The sequence below is a fragment of the Anser anser genome, assembly GCF_964211835.1.
Source record: "Anser anser genome assembly, chromosome: 14".
NCBI classification, from domain to species: Eukaryota; Metazoa; Chordata; class Aves; order Anseriformes; family Anatidae; genus Anser; species Anser anser.
The window spans coordinates 14318983-14342301 of record NC_139735.1 but is presented as its reverse complement, the minus strand read 5'-3'; the positions used below and the strand labels follow the sequence as shown (position 1 = coordinate 14342301).

The 23319-nt window shown below is 45.1% G+C and overlaps 1 protein-coding gene across 10 annotated transcripts in view; it reads left to right on the top strand.

The window, feature by feature from the left end:
• KCNIP1 (potassium voltage-gated channel interacting protein 1) overlaps positions 1-23319 on the top strand; it is a 256038-nt gene that overhangs the window by 229562 nt on the left and 3157 nt on the right. For all 10 annotated transcript variants that reach the window (XM_083798237.1, XM_083798238.1, XM_083798243.1 and 7 more), the window contains 8 exons: positions 2844-2913; positions 5096-5166; positions 7332-7439; positions 8415-8519; positions 9062-9124; positions 10993-15805; positions 16140-16253; positions 23002-23192. In XM_083798237.1, the coding sequence (XP_083654363.1) occupies positions 2844-2913; positions 5096-5166; positions 7332-7439; positions 8415-8519; positions 9062-9124; positions 10993-11040 (465 nt within the window). In that variant the 3' untranslated portion in view covers positions 11041-15805; positions 16140-16253; positions 23002-23192. The remainder of the gene's footprint in view (positions 1-2843; positions 2914-5095; positions 5167-7331; positions 7440-8414; positions 8520-9061; positions 9125-10992; positions 15806-16139; positions 16254-23001; positions 23193-23319) is intronic.

Here is a 23319-nt window from a genome sequence, read left to right as displayed (position 1 = left end):
GCTCATGCTGTCAGTACCAATGCTCGATAGTTAGGTTTTGGAAAATGCAGGGTTTTTCTGCACTTGACGATATAAGAAAAAAAAGCATTCACATCTTGTGCTAGGCATTTTGATAGAATTCATAGGTTAAAGAAATGAGAGAGATCTGAAATCTAACCCACTGCTGATGAAGGAAGGCTTTTGCTGTATGCTAGAGTGAAGGATTGTGCTTTTTCGTACTGCCAAGAAATTTTTCTTGAATGAGTAAACCTCTGCTGTCTGCAGTGGAATTTAGACTGGCACGGAGCTTACCTGCTCCTTCTCACAAGAGAGATTTCCTTTGAGTCAGCTGTATTAAGTTGTGCTGTAGCACTAATGAGGCCTCTTGAGCATTATTTGACTCTTACAAAACAAAATTGTGATCAGTTAAGTGCAAATGAATTGGTACTAGCATATGTGTCTGAAAGCAATCCAGTTACACAGAGCTAAGCAGGGTGATCAATGCCAGCGCTGCCTCTCCCCAGCACTCCTGGAGGCTTGATGCAAGCGTTTGTTTGGCTTCCAGATGGAGCATCAGGAGCAATAAGGATCAGGTGGAAATCCAGAAACGGTAATCGGGCCCAATGACAACTGCTACAAGAGGCCTCGCCGCTGTGAGGAGAAGGCCCGCAGCAGCCTGCCGGCACTCCTCAGGCTTGGGCTCACGGGTCACTGGTGGTTGGCTGCGGTTCTTGGCGATTTCTATATTTGTATTACCCAGACGAAAGGAAGGAATGCCTCTTTGTGTCGTGTGCAGGCCTCTGAAGTTTGGCAGAGGCCCAGAATGGGCCGTGGGTGGTTCAGCGTTGCCGTGGTCAGAAAGAAAACTTCTACCCGTGACTGGATGCTGTCTCATGACAACAAAACTAGAAAGTTTTGTTAGTTTTCTGTGCAAAAGACAAGCTGAGGTCTGGTCCTGCAGCCCCTGGTGGTGGATGCCCCAGTCGATCTTTTCAGCCCCTTGCTCTGGAGCAAGCCCTGAATGCTGGTGCTGGAGGAGGGTGGGGTCTTGCCGAGGGAGGGCAAGATCTCAGTGTCTGGGTGTTCATTGCATGGTTAAACCAAGCTGATGGAAGGGCAGCGAGTGAAGGATAACTTCAGGGCTTTTCAAGCAACAAATTCACCTTTATTTAGCTAAAATCAATCCCGAATCAGTAATGGCTTTCTACCAAAATGGCAGGTCAAAGACATCAGGATCTCTTCTGAACTGGGGGAAGGAACCCGATCTAATTGCCCTAATTCAAACAGGCATTGATTGTGTGTGGTTAAGGAGTTGCCTCTGGTGTTGCCTAAGGTACCCCTCCTTGCTCCTCTTCTGGGACTGTGCAGGATAAAGCCATTTCTCTCCTTCATTCTGTCCTTTTCCTTGGTTAGTGAATGCACATCAGCAGCAGGTGATGCTGACAGATCAGAGGCTTGAAAAAAAAGCATTTTTCCCTTTATTTTCCCTTTATAGGCTTTTTGTGGCGGAAGAATTTCTTGTCAAAGTTCTTTTTGTTCTTAAAAGATAATCAAAAGAACTCATGAATAAGTAGTCAGAGGCTTGAATCTTCTTCCAGCTTTCTGTGCCACCGATTCAAAGGGATTTTCTTAAACTCCCTAAGTTTGCTCATCCTGTGTAGAATCACTTGTAAGGCTACCAGAGTAAGCACTTATCTGCCTCTGGTCTGCAGTGCAGGATGCCGTGTGTCCGTGCTCTTTGGGGCACGTGTTGGCTATGGCTGAGCAGCGGCACTTGCTGTGAATGGGATCGGACACCTGCAGATGGGGACAGAGCCTGGGTGTCTGTGCCAAGCGGTATTTCTGAATGTGGGAGAAAGCTGTCTTTTTTTGTGCCCATCAGCCTGTGCTCTGCAAAGGATCGGTGCTATAGTTAAGTGGTGTTCTGCTCTGGTTCAGTTTTCAAAACTGGTTGATGGGTAAAAGTTTGAGGAATGGCTCAAGGTGGCCGAACAAGGGAGGAAGCAGCTGTGTTCGTAACCACAGAGCTGGAAACTTCCCTCTCTGTTTTGGCACGGTTTTCTTTGACTGCTGGAAAAAAAAAAAAAAAAAAAAAAGGCGGGGTTGATCAGGCCAGCTCCCAAAGGTCAGCTGAGGTTCCAGACCTTCCTCTGGGTTTAGCCGGGGCAGGCTCAGAGCTGCATTTTGGAGGAGTGGAGTCCCTTGCCCCGGGCGAGACGTGGAGCTGGCACCAGCGCAGCAGGGGGGTCAGGAATTGAGCTGGGTTCCCAAGCTGCAGTTGTCTTCTTCACTTGCACGTAACTAAGGTAAACTTGTTCCTGAATTTACTTGAGTTGCCCAGATAAACAGGTTAAAATGTCATGTTCTGAAGCCTTATACTTGTAAGCTTTTTTGCAAGAACTTGCTGGTATGTGCTGTTAGCCTCCATGGAGCTGGTGTCAGGGTATCTGGCTACAGTCTTATGCTGAAGATTAATGAATTAATATATGTGGAGGCATAGGATGGGGATGGGGAAGTGTTAGCTGGCAGTAGCATCACTTAGAATTATTAGATGAGGGCTTCGTGTGACAGAAGGCGTGAGCTACCTTTCCAGGTTGCCTTGTAAAACAGGAATTAAACACTGCTGAAAACACTGTTAAAAATGTTGGTAATGGTGAACCAAGTCTATGAGATGCTTAAGATGAAATGGCAGTCTGAATTATTTTAATTTCTTCAGCTGCACAGCTTGTGCATCCAGAACACTGTGGGAACGGGGATGCGATTTGTGTAATTGCTCTCTTTGGGCTTGTAGAGTTTTGCAAATGAACCTTTACAGAGCTGGGGTGGTTTTTTGATTATTTTTTCTTGTTTTGGTTTTTCAACAGGAATGTCCTAGTGGGGTTGTTAATGAAGAGACATTCAAACAGATCTATGCACAGTTTTTTCCTCATGGAGGTAAGCAGAATACTTTGTGAGGTTTATTGAAGCATGCCTTAACATTCATTATGGCCAACTGGCTGCAAAACTACTATTTTGTGCTAGAAATAAAACTACTTCAGATAATCTGTACTAGAAAAGTTAATTGAGCTTAAGGTCTGCAGGATCTTAAACAAAACCACAAACAGCAGTGGAAGAAAATTATTTTAGGCCCTTTAAACAGTTATTTCACAAGAGTATAGACAAACCTACTTTAGAGATTGCTAGTTGTTGTCAGCTCTTTATTCTTCACTAAACTGCTCTACTATGAGATACAAACTGGGGATTGAGTCTGTTTTCTGTACTGACTTTCTGGGCAGCAGAAAGGTAAATGACTTCCCCTCAGTGTGCTTGTGCTTCCCTGCTGTTGGACTGCTGTGCGTGTACTAGGTAGCACAGAAGGATTTCAGACCTCATTTTGGCTTGCAAATTAATAAAAACTTCCCTGAAATTTTTGGTGCAGTTCTTAGTTGATGTGTGAACACCTAACTACTTGAAATGATTATTTCTGGTGTTAGTGTGACTAAAGTAAGGTCACTTGATACACTTGGAATATTGAAGTATCGCGTTAAAACTCACAGATAATGTATGTTCTTGCCTTTTAAAACTGTCAAGAATCTGTATGTTCTTCTAACTGGTTACGTCCTGTGGGGATATTGTTCTCCAATTGAATGAAATAAGTGATGGGTGTGCAGCCCCCCCACTCCTCCCTTATGGTTTGTGTAACCTTAGTGTTATAAATTCAGAGGTATCAGATTTCTCAAAGACTATCTTTCACTTTTATGGCTTGCATGGATTAACTTGTGCATCCCAGAGATAGTGAAGTACCTCTGACTTACCAGAAAGTGTCATCCTGGCTGTGATGTTTCTGTTACACCCTGCTCCTCTCCTTGACAGGTTTTTGGTTTTGCAAATCTGTCACCAGATGTTACCAGTGGTCTGGTATTTCTTTGTGTGTTATATGCTATTGAAAAGCACAAAACAAAAACCTTCTTGTTTAGCATTTTAGATAATCAATTTATCTTAATAAAACTTATTTTGTAGGAGTGTCCCACTAATAATTCTGTGTTTTTTTCTTGTAGAGCTATTTTATTTCTGAACCCTTCTCTTAAAAATGAAGTAGCTAGTTGTTTTTTTCCTCATGTCCAAGGTATTCTATCTTTATGGATGGCAGTAGCTTAAGTATTTAAGTTTTCTGCACACTTTACAGTTCCCCAGATTTGAATAATGTGGAACTATTTAATGATTTCATAGAGATCGGAGCAAGGAGGTGCTGGATCATTCCACCTGTCTGCGGGCATAGCACAAGGCACCAGGCTTCCCCCAAGCACCCATACACAGCCTGTGAAGACTCAGGCTTGACTAATGCTGTGCTCTAGAGGCAAAGAATAGGGGAGACGAGAGCATGGCTGTTCAAATAGCAATGAAATAATTATGTGGATTTAATGTCAGCTACTTCCCTCTTCAAAAGGTGGTCTATAGTAACCCAGAGAGTGCTGTGAGTTGCGGAGAACAGGCCAGTAAAGGTCTTCAGGTCACACAATGGTTTTATTTTTCTGCATACCATCAGTGCTTTCCCTGGGTAGCAGCTGGCCTTCATGTGGCCATAGGAGCTGTTCTGCTCAATAGGAAAGATTTTTTGAAACCACCACCTTAAGAATGGAAAGGATGAAGAAGTCTCAGATGAGATTGTTCTCTAACAGCCGTGGGCCAAACTCGTGTTACTGGAACTAGATCCCACTGGGGCTGGACAGTCCCTGGGGACCTCTGCTGTATTTTACACAAAGCAGAAGGCAGAGGAAGGAAGCACACACGATTCAGTCCCTCTTCTGGTGCTGCTCCTGCTTTTCCTGCTGAAGCTTGTACTACATTTGCCTCAAGATGCACTTACATGCTGGTTTTGCTGATCCTTTCAAGCACAGCTTCATAACCCAGATCATGTCTACCATAATATAAGATTTTGCATCCAAGGCTGTTTTTTAAGTGGGGTGGTGCAGGGTGTACGCTAGTCCGTATTAATACTTACCAGCTCATAGAATATCTGGTGATGCTATACAGTTTGTTTTTATCCTGAAAGAAAATGAGGTCATGAAGATTGCTTAGAGTATTAGAGTATAACGAATGAACTGTTGTACTGATCAATGCCCTTTGTGTTTTTCAGATGCTAGCATGTATGCCCATTATCTCTTCAATGCATTTGACACTGCACAAAATGGCTCAGTGAAGTTTGAGGTGATTGTTTTGCATGTTGTTTTGATGCCTCTTCTCTCCGTCTTGTGTTTTAGCTTCTCCATCCATTTTTCATTGTAGACTGGTAGGATTTCCTGGGTTATGCGCCAGAGGTCTGGCTAAAACCAGCTGATGTTTTAAAATCTCACTCAGTTCAGTAAAGGCTTTTAATGCAGAGGGTGTTACATGCTTCCATTTACTGAAGAAACATACAGGTCATGTTAGTTAGTGCCACAGGAAATGTTAATCCTGTAGGGAGAAAATGCAGAGATTTATGTGGGAGAAAACAAAGGTCAGGAATGGTCCTGTATGGAGAGAGACCAGTGAGTGGCACAGATAATGTGGATGTCAAAGAAAAGCCGGTAAGTCTTGTGCTTTCTGCAGCTACCATACATTGCAGGGTTACATTGGTATGTTCCTGGAATATACTACATATTTTTTTAAGCTTATTTGAGATGTTGAACAAGGCTTTCAGCTATCTGGTTCCTAAGGAAAGCCTAATCCACCCCGTAACTAAAAGGCCTGTGGCTACAAATAGCTGTCCTTAGAGCTCACACACCTAGTGGTAGGGGTGCAGGTGGCAACAGAGGAAGATGCTAAGTCATCGACTGGTGAAGAATGAGCTTCATGGTTTTGAAGGCAGTTTACTGAGGTGATAAAACTGGAAATCATCGGCAGTCCTGCTTTTGCCACCAAACAGCCAAGATCTCCATTAGTTTCCAGGTGCAACTGAGGAAATTATTTCATTTACCAAATGTAAAGCGGGAATGTTGCCACATGTATATGTGCATCTCTGTAGTGATGGCTGCGGTGGGAGTTTTGCATATGGCAGCTGCTCAGGAGAACAGTAAGAGACTTCCAGAAACCTATATAGACTAAGACACAGCAGAATTCTTAGGCAGGTATTAAAAAAAAAAAAAAAAAGTGCTGAGCTTTCCTTCCTGGCAAACCTGTCTCTTTAGTGATTGTCAAATACAAGCATTTTGTCCCCTTTTTTGTATTGTTAAGCAAATCTTAATTCCTCTGAGCCTTGGTAAAAAGGAACAAAGTGGTGCACTGCCCCATGCAGAGCCAACAGAGGTAACATAGGGAGGACTAGGTATGTTAAATGAGATACCAGGAGTGGTACAGTCGTTTTAGTTTGAAAACTGCCTCCTGGACTAATAAATCCCTATAGCGATACTGCTTATGGTGCCTGAGCCATTGTGCAGTAGAAACAATAAATCAAAGTTATTGGAAGCAATAACTTCACTGTAAACGAAAAATACAATTAAAATGCTGTGTCCCAGACTGAGTAATTAGTGGTGGGAATCGCATCTGGTCAAATCTGTTGTATTTTGCCAGAGGACAAAACCTGAGGCTCCCTGCCTTACAGAGGAGCCTGGAACCTTTCCATCCTTCTCAAGGTGGGCACAGAGAAGCTGCTTGATCTTCCTCCTCCTTTGTCCCACCCACACTGCTAGCATGCTTGGGCTGGGGGGTAGAAAGCATCAGCTCCTGTTGCTGCAGTTGAAATCCAGCTGTGTTTAACCAGGAGGCAGCAGTCTGCACGGCTGCTTCCTGCAGCAGCCCATTGCTAGGAGGGGCATTGCACTGGAGCATCTAATGATGCTCTTAAAAATCATACATGTTCTTTGCCATGCTTACATCTGTGCAGAAATTAGAGTTTGAAGCATGATAAATGTGGATGGGTAGCAAGGAAGTGGTCCCAGCTCCTGGCCTCATGCACCTCGTGCTGCTCCTGGCAAGTCTGAGCAGCCACTGCTGTAATCGACCTTGGAATCTAAGCCTGACTGGGACTGGGTCTTCTGTTAAGCCTGTGCTGTTTTCAGACCCCTCACCCCAACGTTTGGGGGATTTAAGGCTGCAGCGCCTCTTAGGTCTTCCTGCCCTCTGAGCCTTGCTCAGCTGCCTGATCCATTTTATAAACTCAGCCTTTACAGTGGCTGCGGTTGAATAACTGAGGACTCTTGGGGTTTTCCTAGACCCCTCAGACACGTTTATTAACACTGCTCTAGTCATCTTATGGGTGGTGCTATGTCCATTGAGTTCAGTCAGAGAATACATCTATCCTAAAAAGATCCATCTTTTGACTGTCATTATGAAGAAGGTGAGTTAGAAAAGGATGTTAAGAAAATTTCTAATTTCTCTCTTCTGCCTCGAACCAGGATTTTGTGATGGCACTGTCCATTCTGTTGAGGGGAACAGTTCATGAAAAGCTAAGGTGGACGTTTAATCTGTATGACATAAATAAGGATGGCTATATAAACAAGGAGGTAAGGCTGCTTCTGACACGTGCGGTTGATTTCTGAAGAGCTGATTTCTGTTGCATAGCACATTTAATTTTACATGCAGTTAATTAAATGCATACGAGACTGGACTTGAGTATCTGTGCCTAAGTAAAAGCAGTGATCTTGCTTTGCATGATTTTTAGATGTTTTTTTCTGTATTATACTGCCTTAATTAAGGCGAAATCTTGCTTACATCTATGAGCAATGCAACCTTTCTGAAGGGGGGAGGGTGATGGTGACAGCAGGTACCTGAGGCATGAGGAGCTTCTGGCTGTGCTGGGAGGATGGTGTGGGCTCTCCCAAAGCACTACAACTCCCCAGTACTGCTTCAAAATCCTGTGTTATCTGGTCTTATCTTCTTGTCTTGTATTGCTTGTTCCCACTGTGGGAAGCCTTGTTTTTGAGCATGGAAACCTGAATGTTTTGCAAATACATCTTGGTCTATTTCCTCAAAACTATTTTGTGTGCCTGGAGCGTTTGCAGTTCCTGCTGCTGGTCACTGAGTCATGCCACAGTTGGGGTAAAGTGTGGAGAAGGGCCAGTGTCCCAGTGACTGCCACGAAGGTCCCTGGCCTTCTGTGAGGCTTTGGGACAGGGTTGGTGCTGCAGTGCTTAGGACCAAGCATGCAGCTCGCAGCTGAGGACCATCCCCAGGAGCTCCTATGTCACAGCACACATCTTGCGGTGCTGCCCAACCAGAGGAGGAAACTGGGCACTGTAGGAGCCTCCACCACAGCTGTGGCAAAGCTGCAGCGCTTGGTTTTGGGGTTAACTCATAACTGATGATGCATGTGTCTGCATGCACATGTATAGGCCTTGGGAGTGACAGCAGGTATGAGCTTGACGTCTGTGCTGTTCCATAATAGGAGAGGTTGAAGAAAAGGGCAGTAAAATAAATAAATGTGCTATCATTTCAACTAATTTCCCTGTTGTGCTTTTGCTGTCATGTCACTGCTACAGGAAATGATGGATATAGTAAAGGCAATTTATGATATGATGGGAAAGTACACGTATCCAGTGCTCAAGGAAGATGCTCCGAGGCAGCATGTGGAAATGTTCTTCCAGGTACTTACTTGATTTCTGATGATGATTTGTTAACTCTTGAGCTATTCATTGATATTTGTTCCCTGCTATGCATCCCAAAACAAACCCTAGCAGCTGTCCAGCCTAATTCAGTGTCTGCTGAATTCCTGAGTCCAAGGTGCTCCAGTTGTCTTAACTCAGCCCTTTGCAATGGGATATAATGAATGCAGCAAGTCTGGAGCCTCTGGACATGTCATAGTCCTTTTGTGATTCTTCTCTCAACTGCACATAAAGAGAGACAGGAATACGGGTGCTGGTTAGCAAGGCTGTGAAGAAATAAATGATGTAATATGGGCAGAGGTTGCTGTATATGTTAAGGAGGGAATAGGTGGAGATGACCTCAAAAGTTCTCCAAATACCAGAGTAAACAAGCCCTTAGCTGTCAGCAAATTTAACCAGTGACACTGAGTCTGTAATCTAGGCTTGTCAAGGGCCCTAGATTTATTCCAGTTGCATCAAATGTTATTGTATTATAACTGCAGTGTTATCTGTGGAAACAAAAAATGTTTGTTCTTATTTTGCAGAAGATGGATAAAAACAAAGATGGTGTTGTAACTTTAGATGAGTTTATTGAATCGTGTCAGGAGGTAAGGACAAAATTCTAACTGCAATGAAAGGTCTAGCTCATGCCAGAGTATTTGTTTTCACTTTGGACAAACTCCATTTGAAGGAGATGCTGCTCAAGATCTCAGGTTTCCTTTGCTCTCTGGGAAAAATAAAAAACAGCTTTAAGATTGGTGGTGCCTTGTGAAGCAAGCAATCGATCAGGGAAGTAGGGTTGGACTGATCACAAGAGAGGTCCCCTTCGTTTCCAGTATTGGTAGCCAGTGCAATTCACTCGGGGAAATAAAAGCAGTACCTGATTCTGTGACAAGTACATAACTCTTGAGAAAGCTCATGGTGCCCTTAACCTTCCTCAGTATTTTTTTATTTATTTATTTATTTATAAGAGCCTGGCATAGTCTCAGCATGCTGCCCCGGACGTTGTTACCAGGTACTCTGTTGCTGGAACTGTAGAGAGCCCAAGGTTACAAAAACCTTGTAATTATAGCACTGACTTACGAAACTAGTTGATATTTTTGAGGTCAAACATTAAAAGCAAATGCTATCATCACAGCAGTAGGGTTTTTTTTTTCTGTTTTGGGAATGAGCTTTCTCTTGCAAAATTCCTCTTGCAAATTCCATACATTAAGCTGGCTATGATAAATATTGGCTGGTATTTTTAGCACTGGCACAAAGACAAGCATCTGCATTAACATGCAATTGCCCAAGTGTCTGTTGTTTTAGACTGTAATTAACTGCGTGAAAGTTTGATCAGAGATATATCTTCTATTTAATGAGTACAATAATGGTCTCTGCATTTTAGAAAGTTTACGTTGGTGCAAGTAATTGCATACCAGCCCTCCTGTGCATTTTACTTTCACAGAATTTTTCTTGTTCTGCAGTCAGACGTGAGCTCTGTACCTGAGCAATGTGAATGCTCACCCCAGGTTGCTAGACTGGCTTCCCACCCGTCCTGCATTAGGTCTGGCTCTGGCAACATGCAGGGCTCTCTCAGGAAGGGATTTCAGGGGTCAGATCCTTGGTAGCAGATGCATAATGCAAGTCTAATTTTGGGGGGGGTTGTTTAGTTTATTTTTGACCTCATCTTTAATTTGAGCATTTGTGTTGTAGTTTGTTCTTCATATTCATTATTTGTCTTCACTGTGTGATTAGTGGTCTTAGTGTCGAAGCACCTTCACTTTGCCTTGAGCAGTTAGAGTTTGGGAAATTATTTTTGTGGTACAGGCAAACAGTTATTCTAACTTTTGGAATAACAGTTCCCGGGGAAAAAAAGTCGTCATTGTTTTTGAATATTACTCTGGTTGTTACCTCAAAGTAGAATTTCAGGGCTCCATGAAAAGCAATCTGGTATTTCCCTAGTGTGTCTCCAGCTCTCTCATTTGGATCTACAAACCTCAGAGAGGCTGGGATTTCCCGTGCTCTGATTTTGAGCTGGTGGCATTTCTGGGAGGAAGCGGGCCTTCAGGGCAGCTTACTTAGCAGTTCAAAAACTGCAATTTCACTTGGGCTTTCAAAGCACATTAAGCTAAGTACACATCTTCATATTCGGGATTGGTGCAGTGCAGTGGGCACCAATGTCTGAGGGCTCTGTACAGTCACCAGCTTTGATGCTGGTGTCTGGCTCTCTTCAGTAAAGCACAGCCCATGCTGAAAGCCAAGCTTGTGAGAAAAGTCTGTGCCTGCATGCCTCAAACCAGCTAAGGTGCCAAAATAAGAGAGGACTGTTCTGCTGAATGAGGACCCAACTACTGACTCAATTTAAGCTCATCGAGGATGCAAAGTGCTGCAGAAGCAAGCCTTGCTGCAGTAGCACCCGCAGAGCCCCTCCTGTGCCATGCCCAGGTAGGAGTTGTGCTCATCAGTGCTGAAAATGTCTTCTCATTGCTTTCAGGATGACAATATCATGCGATCCTTACAGCTCTTTGAGAACGTGATGTAGCCATGTCTGGAGAGCGCTGGAGGAGTCAGAGACTGTGTGTAACAAAGACCTCCTTTCTGAGTGAAAGCTTTTTACAGTTCAGCCATAGTCGATTCAGCCAGTGTGTGAGGATTTTGTATGACAACTCCAACCAAATGGCAACCAATTGCAACTGATCCCATCTCTCCTCCCCAAGAGACGTCGGTGGACCTTTATTTCATTTTGGAAGCATGCAAATACTGTAATAAAACCTGACAAGAGAGAGCTGCTGCTAGAAGTTCTATGAGTAATATACACCCTTCTGTTTGCTAGCCACAAGTCCTGCTTTAATCTAGCAAGCTTGATTACATATGATAGCACATGTTGATAGCTTACTCAGTCATCTATTACAAGTGAAAAGCTCAGTCCATACTACCACACGGCAAAATGTTGTATGAATGCCTTGCCGTTAATCTGCTTTGACAAAAAAAAAAAAAATCAAATCTACCAGGGCAATCTGTAGAAATGAACAGTAAATGTACATAGGACGTTAACAGACAGCCCATGTAGCCAATATCCCCATTTCTGCAGAGATCCTGCTTCTCTTCTCACATGCACTGGTGCCACCATGCTGAGTTTGGTGGTTATGCCTGAACACTTTAACTAGAGGAACTTCATGCCAGGGTTAGCCAGAAAGGAGCAAAATGTGTTGTACGTAAATTTCAAACTACAGAACAAATCCTGTTCAGTGATGGTAAGTTCTTGCAAGATCAGGCAGGTTTAAAAGGGCTGGTACAGGAAGACAAATACCTGCTCTGGTCCCAGCCACCCTCTGCAGTCCCAGCACATAGTCGGACACCAAGTGATTCTTCAGTGTGCGTCTCAGCAGCACCGTGCGATGGTCCTTTGGCTGTACTTAGGCGCATGCTTCCTAGATGCCTCATTTGAATGCTTGTATTTTTACATTGGATGTTAAAGAAAAGTGTTCTTCACTCTATGGATTTATTTAAGCTTTCCAGTTTTACTTAGGGTAGAAGAAAGCCTAGGTGAGGCAGCTGTGTTTTCACTTAAGGACCTTGGCATCCACAAAGTGCCCTGTAAGATTAATTGGGGTTACTTGGTTGACATTAGTGTCAGAATCATCTGCCTGGCCCACGTGTCCCTGTGGGTAATTTAATACCTTCTTTATCAGAATCTTTTTTATCTTACAAGGCAATTGCATGACTTGTAAGGAAATAGGACTTGTACTAATGCCATGTAGAGCATTGTGTTGGGGGGTTGTTGGTTTGTTTGTTTTTCCAATAGTAAAACGGAAAAGATCAAGTAATGGATATATACCAAGGTTGGATTGTGCCCGGTAGATCCTCAGCTGAGGAACATGTCAGAGCCTGATTTGCAAAGGACTCTAAGAAAGGTAACACACCACAGTGCTGTCGCAGTTTCCAGGCGGCTGATGGTTGAGAAATGAAGGGAAGGAGCGAACATCTTTGCCAGCTGCTCGAACCACACACAAAAGAGTATCCCCTGCCATAGTCCAACATCGCTCCTGTCCAGTAAGCATATATTTTTATTATATCAGATACTATATTACAATTATACTGTTGGCACTGAAGATATATTTTAAATATTATGTAAGTGGAAGCTTTTTATAACACAATATATAGAATGCCTAATTTCTGTAGCCCTATGTTTTATAAAAATTTAATCTATTGAAATATTCCTGATTATAGAAGTAGGGCCTGATAAGTACTAGTGTAATACTATGCTTATTCTTCAAGATGGGACATTTTCCCCTTTTACTGTGCTTCTGCATACGCTTCTATGTGGTCCTTCGCTATATTCCGTTGAGTTGACCAGTGGTCATCGAAAGTGGTGTTCAACTGGGAGAAGCTACGTGCACACAGGAATATGGCACCTCCGTCTGTCGTGTTTATTGCCTTCACGCAAATACCATCCATTCCTTCTAGCAAGGGTATGGAGCGTAGCAGCTCCAGTAGTGTGCTGGGATTCACATAAGTGATGCAGTGCTGTGAGAGTAGCCTTGTCCTCTGGTTGTCCAGTGTTTTCCATTTGGTTTTTATTTAATAGGCACTTGATAAAGACATCGGTTATAGCTGAAGTAATGCACAACGCTTACACTGTTTCTTCACGATTCTTCTTGCAATCACTTTAGCAAGTGACACGATTTGATCTAATAAGTAACCTGCTTTTTTCCTCCATCCCTAAAGACCATCTGTCTGTTGTCAGTCTAAGCAGGTAACTGCATTGGTTAAAAAAAAAAAACAAAACATTTGTATTGAGCTAGTACAGTGCCTTTCTCCTCTCACAGTGATGCTCTAGATGTGCTCATGAGATGGCATGTGTAGCCTGAAACATTTTCAGAATTTGACCATGCCCTTTTCAAAAGAACAAAAACATGGTTAGTGGTGTGATACTGTGGTCCCTTGGGGTTAAACTAATTTCTGGAGTCACTCTGAGTTTGCTGAATCCAGGCTACTGGTAGTGACCATTGGTCATGGTATCTCCTCTTCTGCTCAGCTGTGGCTATCTGCAGTTCCCAGTAATGATGGGGCTGTGCTAGGCAGAGGGAGATGCTAAAAGCCACGCTGGCCCTGATTGTGCCCCCGGGGCATAACCAGCTTCAGTTGTGGTCCTGCAGGAGCCCAGGGCCTGCCTGCACATACCTGGTGTTGGGGCCTAGATTGCTACCTCTCTGCTCCCCTTGGAGTCTGCTGTAGCTGAGATGGAAGGATTTGCCAAGTACCACACAGTAGCAGTATTTCGCATAGCTCTAATTGTAAATTCTGGCCGTGACAGTCATTGCCTTTGTGAAACCAGTTATTATCCTGTGTTTGTCTATGATCCCACTCATTCCAGCCAGAGACTTGTGTGCATCAGTGCCCAGAAAGCCTCTGGGTTTTCCGTGAGCAGCATCTATGTACATGGCACGTGTGCTCCAGCCAGCAGATGACAGAGATCCAGTGACTGTGAGAGAGTCGTACTCTGCATGGAAATGTCTTTGGGTTTGCTTTTTATGTTCTCAGTGAACGTTAGTTTGTAAACTTGCAAAGCCTCCTGTCACTCATAAATGGGGCTTGCAATATTTATGGCAAATACTTAGTACTACAGCTTTCTAAATAAAACATAGTACGCTATTCTAATCTCATGCCATCATAAATCCTACTGCCAGCACGTGGAAGGTAGTTGCTATGCTGGCTTCTAAGTTACAGTTAGACTATCTGTCAGTGCTATCAGCTGTGCAAATTTTCTCAAAATTGTGAATGTTTAAATAATGTCTGAATTTTAAGTCTGACTGTTTCACTAGTTATAAGCATTAATCCACATTTTCATGCCAGCGTTTTCTAGAAAAGCCTTTCTCACATGCATTTTTGGCAACAATCTGTTGAAAATAGGAATGTGATTAATGATAATGCAAAAAAAAAAAAAACCAATGTAACATGTCTGTTATTGTCAGTGTTCGTTTTCCTGTTACTTTGAATGCATTGCAATGTTGTGCACAACTGTGAGTCAAGCTATAGACCTGCGGGTGCGGATATCCCAAGGTTCAGGCAGTGTGGGCAGAACTTTGGCATAGCCTGGCTGCGACACACCGAGAACAAACATCTTCGTGTCCACGTGTGGTCTCTGGTAAGACGGTAGCAGCAGCCTCATGACCTTTTTTCTTTTTCATGGAAGTGCCGTGAAAGACTTAAGGAAAAGTGCAGATAATACAATTTGTGCTAACTAAAGCCATGTTAATGGAGCAGCAGCGCATAGCTTCACTCTTACAAATGCTGTTATCTGATGGCAGTTTGTATTAAATTTTGTTGAATGGTTTTAAAAATGTTGCTTTTAATAATAAAAAGAAAATATCTGTAGGAGGGTGTCCTTTTGTAAGCCCAGTATGTATTTTTCTCTTAAGGGACACTGTCAGGTTAAAAATGTACAGCCAAATCTTTAAAAGCAAGACTCTGTTGTAAACATATCTAGCTGCACAGAGGCTGTTAAACTGCTGAACTCTGCTGTGACATTTACATGCTACTGATTTATTTCCATTACGCGTTCGGGGACACACTTATATTTGGTGCAGTGGCATACACCTATCTGATCGTCTGGCCCTTGTAAATAAGAGTTCAAAAATGTTCTACCTGCATCACTGATAATATTTTGGAGTAGTAAAAATTGAAATCTTATAGACATCTCTTTTCTCTTCAGCATTTTTTCTTAAGTACATACAGATGACAGGTAATTAAGCTGAAGAAAACACAAGTACTGTTTTAGAGATGAGAAAAGATAAAACCTGTCAGTGTCCCTTTATCTCTGGTTTGTTGAAAACATCCATTCTGGCACACGGAGAAATGCAGAAGAAATTTTGCTAGACTATATATATGTGTATATATATACATATATAAAAACTTGCAACACTCCATTATATAGGGTACAGTATATCCACCAGCACATCCCAAGACAAAGAACATTGTCTTGCGTACATGCGGAAATGTGAAAATAAAGCTGTCTGTGTGAAACGTGGTCTTGGTGTCACTCCAGTGCCTGAACAGGTTGGCGTCAGCATTGCCCCACCAGCCACTCGCACCAGCCAGCTCTTGGCCATGCAGGCAGGGAGCAGCCTGGGGACAGCCACTGCTGCCCTTGGAGGCACCCGCGGAGGAGGCATCAGCCCGCTGGAGGAGACAGCTGTTCCTGTGGGAAATGACAAACCTGACTTCGTGCTGTTGAAGCTCTAATTCAGCACCTCTCCCTAGCATCCAGCTGCTGCTAGACCAAGCGTGGTTTGGCTCCAAGGCATGTGCGTATGCTTTTCATTTATTTTTCAGCATCAGATTTGCACAAGTGGGTATGCGTTGGCCATGAGCACGGTCCCCACGGCATCTCTGGGAACTTCCCTCGGGGTGTGTGGTAGGGTGAGGCTGAGGTATGTGCTGCATCTCAGCCTATGAAAATAGTTACTTTTGAAGTCGATGTGAGCTTTTTCTTATTATGAGATTAATTCTGTAATCTTTGCTCATCTGTGCAGGCCCAGCAAAGGTGGAAAGGGAGGAGGCCTGTCCATGCTGGTGCATTAAGACCTACTTCTCTGCACAAGCAGAAGTCAGTGGCCACCTGGTCCTCTTGTGTTTCAGGCCAGAAACCGCATCTGAGGCAGGAAAGCATAGAGAAACCACGCGGCGTGCTGGAGAGAGTGAGGCTTGTCCCTGTGCTGGAGTGCGAAGTGACTGGCAGCGCTGAGATAGCAGGTACCTGTTGGTCTGCACCTAGATTTAATTGAACAAGTTGCCTTGAGGGAAATAATCCCAGAACGTCATCATCACTAAAGCTAAATATCTGGGATGAAGTGTGAGAGCTCCAAGCCTAAGTGGTGCTGAGCACTCCCGCTGGAAAGAGGGCAGCTTGTTAACTTTCTGCCTGAAGGGAGCACATAAGAAAGTCTTTAAGTAAATGTTACTAAAAACAAGCGGAAATGACTAGACAAATTTGAAGACAAAGCTACTACTTGTCTTTGTGACACTAATCAAAGAGAAATAAACTGCAGTTAAAGTAGAAACAAATTGGTACGGTAGCAGTAATAGTGATATTAGATCTTGAATGGATTTAAATCATTGGGTTAACACGGCAGGTTTCAACCACAACAGGTCTGCCAAGGATGGACATGTTTATAAATCACTGCTGTAGTACAGCGAAATGAGGGGTCAGCCGAAGCCTCGTGTTTGCTCGTTTCCAGATGACAACGTTGAGGCCAGCTGCAGTGGCATGTCCTTACGTGGCCCCGTGGTGGTCAGCTTGGTCTGTGCAGCATGGGTACAGCGCGTGCGGGTTTCCAGCTGGCAGCTTCCCTTTGGATTTTGTCCCCTAATTTTGCTGCTTGCAATCGGAAGTGCGAGCTGGGTAATTTAGGTGGAGGGGACCAGGCGCAGTCACCTCCCTATGGGGCTCTTCTGTTCACATAAACCATTTGCTATTGAAGAACTGTCAGCCACAAATTCAGCCCCTGAAATAACCAAGTTGTGAAATAGCTCTCAAAAAAAAAAAAATTTAAAAAGATGGTGGTGGGGTGGAAGGCAGGTTAAGAGAACTCTGTACATCCATGAGGTCTAGATCCTTCCCCTGCATTCATATTTAACAAATCCAAGTATATTATGTCTGTATATTTGTTTACTACTCTAAATTTTAATTTGAAAAAAAGAATATTAAGACTGTTATGGAACTGAGAAAGCCTATAGTTTGCTCTAAATCATCTACCACTTTTCTTTTTCAATATTACCATTACAATTTTTAATACTGCTTATGGCTTATCATAGCATAGACCCTGGTGCCAGCTTAGCTAACCAGAGACGTCCCAGTAACCGTTCTGGCCCTTCTCAGCATTAACACGTTAGGTGCTCTGTCAGTGGTTCTTGGTCCGTGCACTGTCGGGTTTGGTTTCTGTAAAAGTGAATTGCCTTCATCATAATTTACAGCTCTGCTTAAATAACTGTACTTAAGCAGCAAATAAATAACGTGTATTTCAGGAGATAGGGCCTGACCTTAGCGAGGAGGCTGTCCATGTGCGCAGTGGCGTTTGTTGGCAGCTGAGCTCAGGGGAACGCTAGGTGTCACTGGGTCCCTCCCAGTGCGCGTGGCTGACACACGCAGGGTTCCAGCGTGGGTTGCGTTAGTTGTGTGGGTGGTGGGAGATGGCAGGTGTCACAGTGCTGCATTAACCACTTCCGTACATAAACTCCTTTTGATAACTGGCCTTGGGAACTAATTAAAAGAAAGTGACAGGTCTGTGTAATACGCTGGGGTGGTTAGTTTGTGGTGTGTTTTTTTTTAATAAAAGTGGTCCTTAGCTATATCTGCATTTTAGTCCCATCTTTAAGATCTCCCTGGAGGCAGCTCTGAAACACACTGACAGTATCCAAATCCAACGTGAGCTGAAGGAGTCATTCCGCTATGCTGCAGTAGCTCCAGCGGGTGTTTGTTCTACTGTGTTTTGCAGGTAGCTCTTTGGGGGTGTGAGTGTGGGGAACAGGAGGCGTTTGAGTAGCAGTGCCAAGAAGTGTGAAGGAGGTTTGTTGTTCCCTTGGGAGAAGGGGAGGAGACAAAGTGAGTCCCCCTCTTCCATTTCCATTACGCTTTACTAACTGTAGGCATTACAGTCCCATTGGGTTATTTTTGTACCCAGCAGCCATGTGTTCAAGACCTTTTCTTTGGTTTATACCTTGGCTACAGTGGGACCAAACTGCCTGTTGTATGTGAGATCCTCAAGTCCCATGCAGATGGTGTTTGACACGGGGTAGGCTTGAAATCCCACATGGCTTTGTGTTTTGACACTGACCCTCCCAACCATTTGCAGCGCCACGTTGCGCGGTGGGACAGCTTGGTGCTGGCATTACTGAAGCCCTGCTGGGGTCACTGTGCTGGTGGCTGGGCTGGAGCCCTCCTGTGCTGAGGGGCTGGCACAGCCAGCACCTGCCTGTATGTCAGAGCCCTGCGGGGAGCTTCAGTCATCCACACGTCCGTTTCCCAAGGCCCCAAAAATAAAATGATGGAAGCAGGTAGACTCGCTGGCCCTCAGTCACCTCAGCACCGTATCTCCTCACCCCCTCGGGAGGCCTTGATGTTGCAGGGGGCTGCTGGGCTCTGCCCCGGACTTGGCACAGAGGCAGCAGATGGAGACCATCAGCTTCCAGGCAGGTGTCTCAGCAGCCATGCAGGGGTGTCAGTCTTGCCCTTCGTCTTATACTTAACCACTGGAGCTCAAACTATTTTTTTATGGAAAGTGACAGGGCTTTAACAGAAAGAGTCAGGATTCCATTCCTTCCTCTGAATGGCTCCAAGCCTGTGGGCAGAGCACCCCCAGGAGGTAGAAAATGAACTGAGGTTCTCCAGATTCTCACTGGATGCCCATATTCCCAGCCTGTTCTGTTTAACATTTTTGTCTAGTAGAAGTCTGTCCTGCTCCATCCGTTAGTGCAGGAGCTATGGTGGGGGCCTCTGGCAGGAAATATCCCATGGGGGAAGGTACCTCCTGGCCCCACAGAAAAAATTGCCATATATGAGTGTGAACCCCCCCTCCCCCGGGAAGTCCTCTGATGCCCTGTTCTCAGGGCTGCATTTAACAAGTAGCCAGCTCCACGTGCTGCGTGTGGAGGTCTGCGGAAGAGCCGAGGCAGTAGCGGGGTACTGCACGCTCCCAGCTCAGGATGAGAGCTGCTGTCCTCAGAAGCCCAGCTCAGCAGGGCAAAAGGAGATCACTGCAGAAATCCATGTGACATTGCAGGGACCTGTAGGTAATTTTAGGTAAAGTAAAAGCGTTGTTCAAAATGTTAATAGACAAAGAGAGATGTTCTAAAGGAACAGAGTACTGTTCCTTTACTGTCACTTTACTGTGAGTTTGGTACAGTATTTGTAGTACTTGTCTGACCTCTATGATAACACCTCGCTGTCTCCCTTGTGCACCTCTGGAGCCCTGGATAAGGCTGGAAGTGCTGCCTCGTGCCAGCATTTGTGCAGGAGCTGAGAACAGCCATGTGGCTGGGGAGGTAATTTGGACAGAGCTGGGAGGTGAGCGTATATTTCACATAGCTGTTCCTTCACCTAGGGACAAGCCCCTGGAGCAGGAGATGCCCTAAAAGCGAATGGCAGTGGGCTAAAGACTGCCCAGGGCAGGGGCTGGAGGTGCCTCACGGTGCTGACAAAGTCTGGAAGGGGTAGACAAAACCCCTTCTATATGTTAGAGAGCAGGGAGAGCCCAGCAATGTGGCAAAGCTGGTCCAACCTGTTCCTGGGCTGGGATTTTTCTCCTTTGTCTTTTCTTAACACTTGGCAAAGGGAAGAAATAGATGTTGTCTGGCTGGTCTCCTATGGTTTCACTCTGGAGGTATTTTTAGTGCACTGATACATGGGCACCTGGGCCCTGGCTCTGCGGGTTTCTTCCTTGTTTGCAAGGAGAGGCAGCCCGGCAGCTCCCCCACAGCCCCTGTGCAGGCAGGAGTTAAGCCCCAGTCCGGCTGGCATTCAGGTACGGGGTAGAGCCTTCTTAGCACAGGAACAAGCAAATGGCCTGAGACCTCTGTGGGGAATGGGCTGTCCCCATCCCATGGTTTGAGGCACCTCTGAGTACGCTCCCTGCCCAGAGCTGCCCCAAATATCCAATTTTATCATTTTTGTGATGATGCGGTAGATTTTATAGTCACCAGCATTGTCCAGGAAATGTTACCACACATCAGTACAGTCTGAATTTCCTGGTACAATGCTTGTTGTTTGTTTGTTTTATCTTAACACCAAAATGTCATTCAATAAAATAAAACAGCCTTCAAAGGCTCCTTTGCTTACACTGCTCGTGTTGAATTCACAGAACAGCCATCTGGTATCTGCAGCTGAGTTGCCCAGCACTCAGGGAGATTTTGGAATATTGTTGGTGCTCGATGGTCAGGTGAAGGAGCAGAGGAGGCATGCTACTGCACTGGTGGCTTCAGTGGCTCTCCGGCAGTTAGGGAAACAAATTTTAGATGTTAGTGTAGCAGATGGGGGAGGATCTAAAGAACAAAGGCAAAATGGTGTGAGAAGAAATAAAGATTTGGCTGGAAGGTTGTTGTTGATTTAAGATCATGAGAATCAGAAGTAAGTCCGTCTGCTCTGGTCTTTGACAGGATCCTTCCCTTCTACATAATGCTTTTTCCCTTGGCAGTGCTTAGTTCGTGGTGGGTGGGGAAGTGTTTTGCCTTCTGTATTCTGTGCTCATCCTTAGCTGTAAGATGTGAGAGCAGGCTCCCGTCGGGTCTGTCCGTCCCTACAGCTGGTATAATTCCCTTGTTTGATGCACTTAACACCTATGAAACTTAAAACAGTCAGGACTAATTTTCTCAACTGTGCAGTTCTTCTAAAGATCTGGTGTTCGATACGCTAGGAGAGAATTGGCTGGAAGATGAGAGCTCCTCCATCTCCTTAGCTTTTAAACTACCCACAGGCTAAATCCCTGGTTTCTGGAAGAGCTGCCAAAGGCTTGAGCTCCTGGCTAATGAAATCCTGCTGCCTTGCCTCAAATAGGCAAACCCCGTGGCATCTTAGATCGCTTTACAAAGCAAGTCTCACCATTTCCTGCGTTTTGCCACCTGAGGCCAGTAACAGTGGCGTAGCTGGAGCCAGCTGATCCCAGCACAGTGTTCCTTAGAGACATTGCCAGATGCGTGATATAACGTGTCCCTCACAGGAGGGGAAGTGGGGAGGCTTTCTGCAAAGCCTCAGTCTCTTTGGGGATTCCTTCCTTCTCAATTGTAAGATTGGAAGATGACCTTGGGTAAGATGCTGTGATGGCGGCACACGAGGCTGACCCCGGTGCTGAGCCCCCCACAGCAGCTCCCAGGGTGCTGTGCCGGTGGCCCCAGTGCAGGCAGGTGCTCGCAGGGGAGGAGGATCCCCTTCCAGCCACAAATAGCTCACACTGCACTGCTCCAATTTTGCAAAGAAATTTTTCCTCTAGGCAGAGGCTGTTGCAGGACATTTTGGAATCAAAGAGCTTGGAGTATCAGAGTCGTCAGTACGTTTTGCTTTTATAGAGCGAGAGCTGGCTAGGTCTTGTGCAGCCCCTGGTTGGCAAAAACAGGAAGGAAAAAAAAAAGGCCGTGTTGTTTTGTTTGAGATTGCTGAGAATGGTAATGAAAGGCAATTAGAAAAAATGTGGTGGTGAGTCCCCGTGTATTAATCTTTATTAGAGTTAAATTTTCCCTTGCAAATGTGACATGTCATTGGGTTTCTGTCTCCAGAGTACGCTTTGTGGGATATTACAGGGTGGAGTGCTCAGGGTTCCCAAAGTAGCTATTAATTTCCCGAAAGTGCTTTTAGCAGACGAGATGTGCAGAGAGCCAGTTAAGCTGAGCCAGGGTGGCACCTGAGCCACCGGCAGGAGCGGCTGGGGGCAGTGCTGCCAGTCTGTCGTTCATACCCTTAATGCAGTCCTGCAGCTCTGAGTGATGACTGCAGCTCACCGGGGTTCCCAGGATAAAAGAAGAACAACAGAGTGTATTTTGGGGATGGTGGGGGTGCTGGTGTAGCTTCTCTCAGCAGCCATTTCTTTTTGAGTGGTACCAAGGAGGCGCTGGGCATGCACATGCATACATGGCTTGGTTATCTCACAGATTTAACCTGGTGATTTGGAACTGGGGTGGGACTGGTGTGTTTGTGATTTTTTTTTTCTTTTTTTTTAAATCTGGCCCCCACTGAAAAAAGGTGGGAGAGGCGCAGGATGACAGCAGTAGCTATGCAGGCATGGTGATGCCATGTCAGTTGTCATGTCTTCATTTCCTTGGAGGCTGGGGGTCAGGCTGAGAAGCTGATTCCCTGGTCAAGAGCATGGGCTCTGCAGCAGTTGGTGCAGATAGGAGTTTCTGGGTCAGTATCTGGCCGTCCCTCGACATGCTCTGGGGCTGCAGCTTCTGCTAAGAGCTCCTGCAGGCACTCCTCTTTGTGGCCAGAGCGAGGAGGATGAGCACGTTGTCCCTGCTTTGTTCTACTCCTGTACTGAAGTTCAAATACCAGGGCAGAACTTCAGTGTTTAGGTTTCTGGAACAGATCCAGATTTTTCCTTGCCCTCATTGGAAAATACATCGTTTAAGCTCAGATTTAAATTGCAAATAGCCTGCGATGGAGTGATGCAGCAAAGGCAGTGATTTCAAGTCTTCATGTGCTGTTGGGATTTGCTGAGCAATCTGAGATACACCATTGAAGTATTAACATTTCCTTCTCTTAAAGCATGCTGTCACGAAAGGACAGCTTCCTGGCTCCTCTTTCTTTGTTTTTCAACTACTCCATACAGACTTTTTTTTTAATGGGTGTGATTTTACCCTTACTGATATATATAGCTGAGAAAGCAACAGCAGGGATAGGGATGCCTGCAGTCTGGGCCTGCAGGGCCCAGACTGCAGGGATCAGAAAACACTATGCCACCCCTGGTATCACCTTGCATGATTGATGGGATTAATTACAATGTTTTGTCTTGCTCAGGCCTCGTCTACCTGGCAGCTGCAGACACCCCCAGCCAGGCTCTCCCCGTGCTCCCTGGAAGGACACAATAACAGTGTACCTGAGCTGGCTGCAGAAGCCCAGGGTGGCTCTGCAGGAACAGCACTGCGTGTGCCTGGGCTGCCAGGACTTGCCCTGTGCGTGGGCAGGTTTGCAGGGACTCACCAAATCAGGTACGCTTATTTTTCAAGTGTCTGACAAGCTCTGAGGTCTCAACATTGCAGGCCACAATGTGGTGGAGGTGTTCTGTGAAGGGGGGCACCAGATACTGATTCCTGCCAGAGAGCAGTGCTCTGCTGG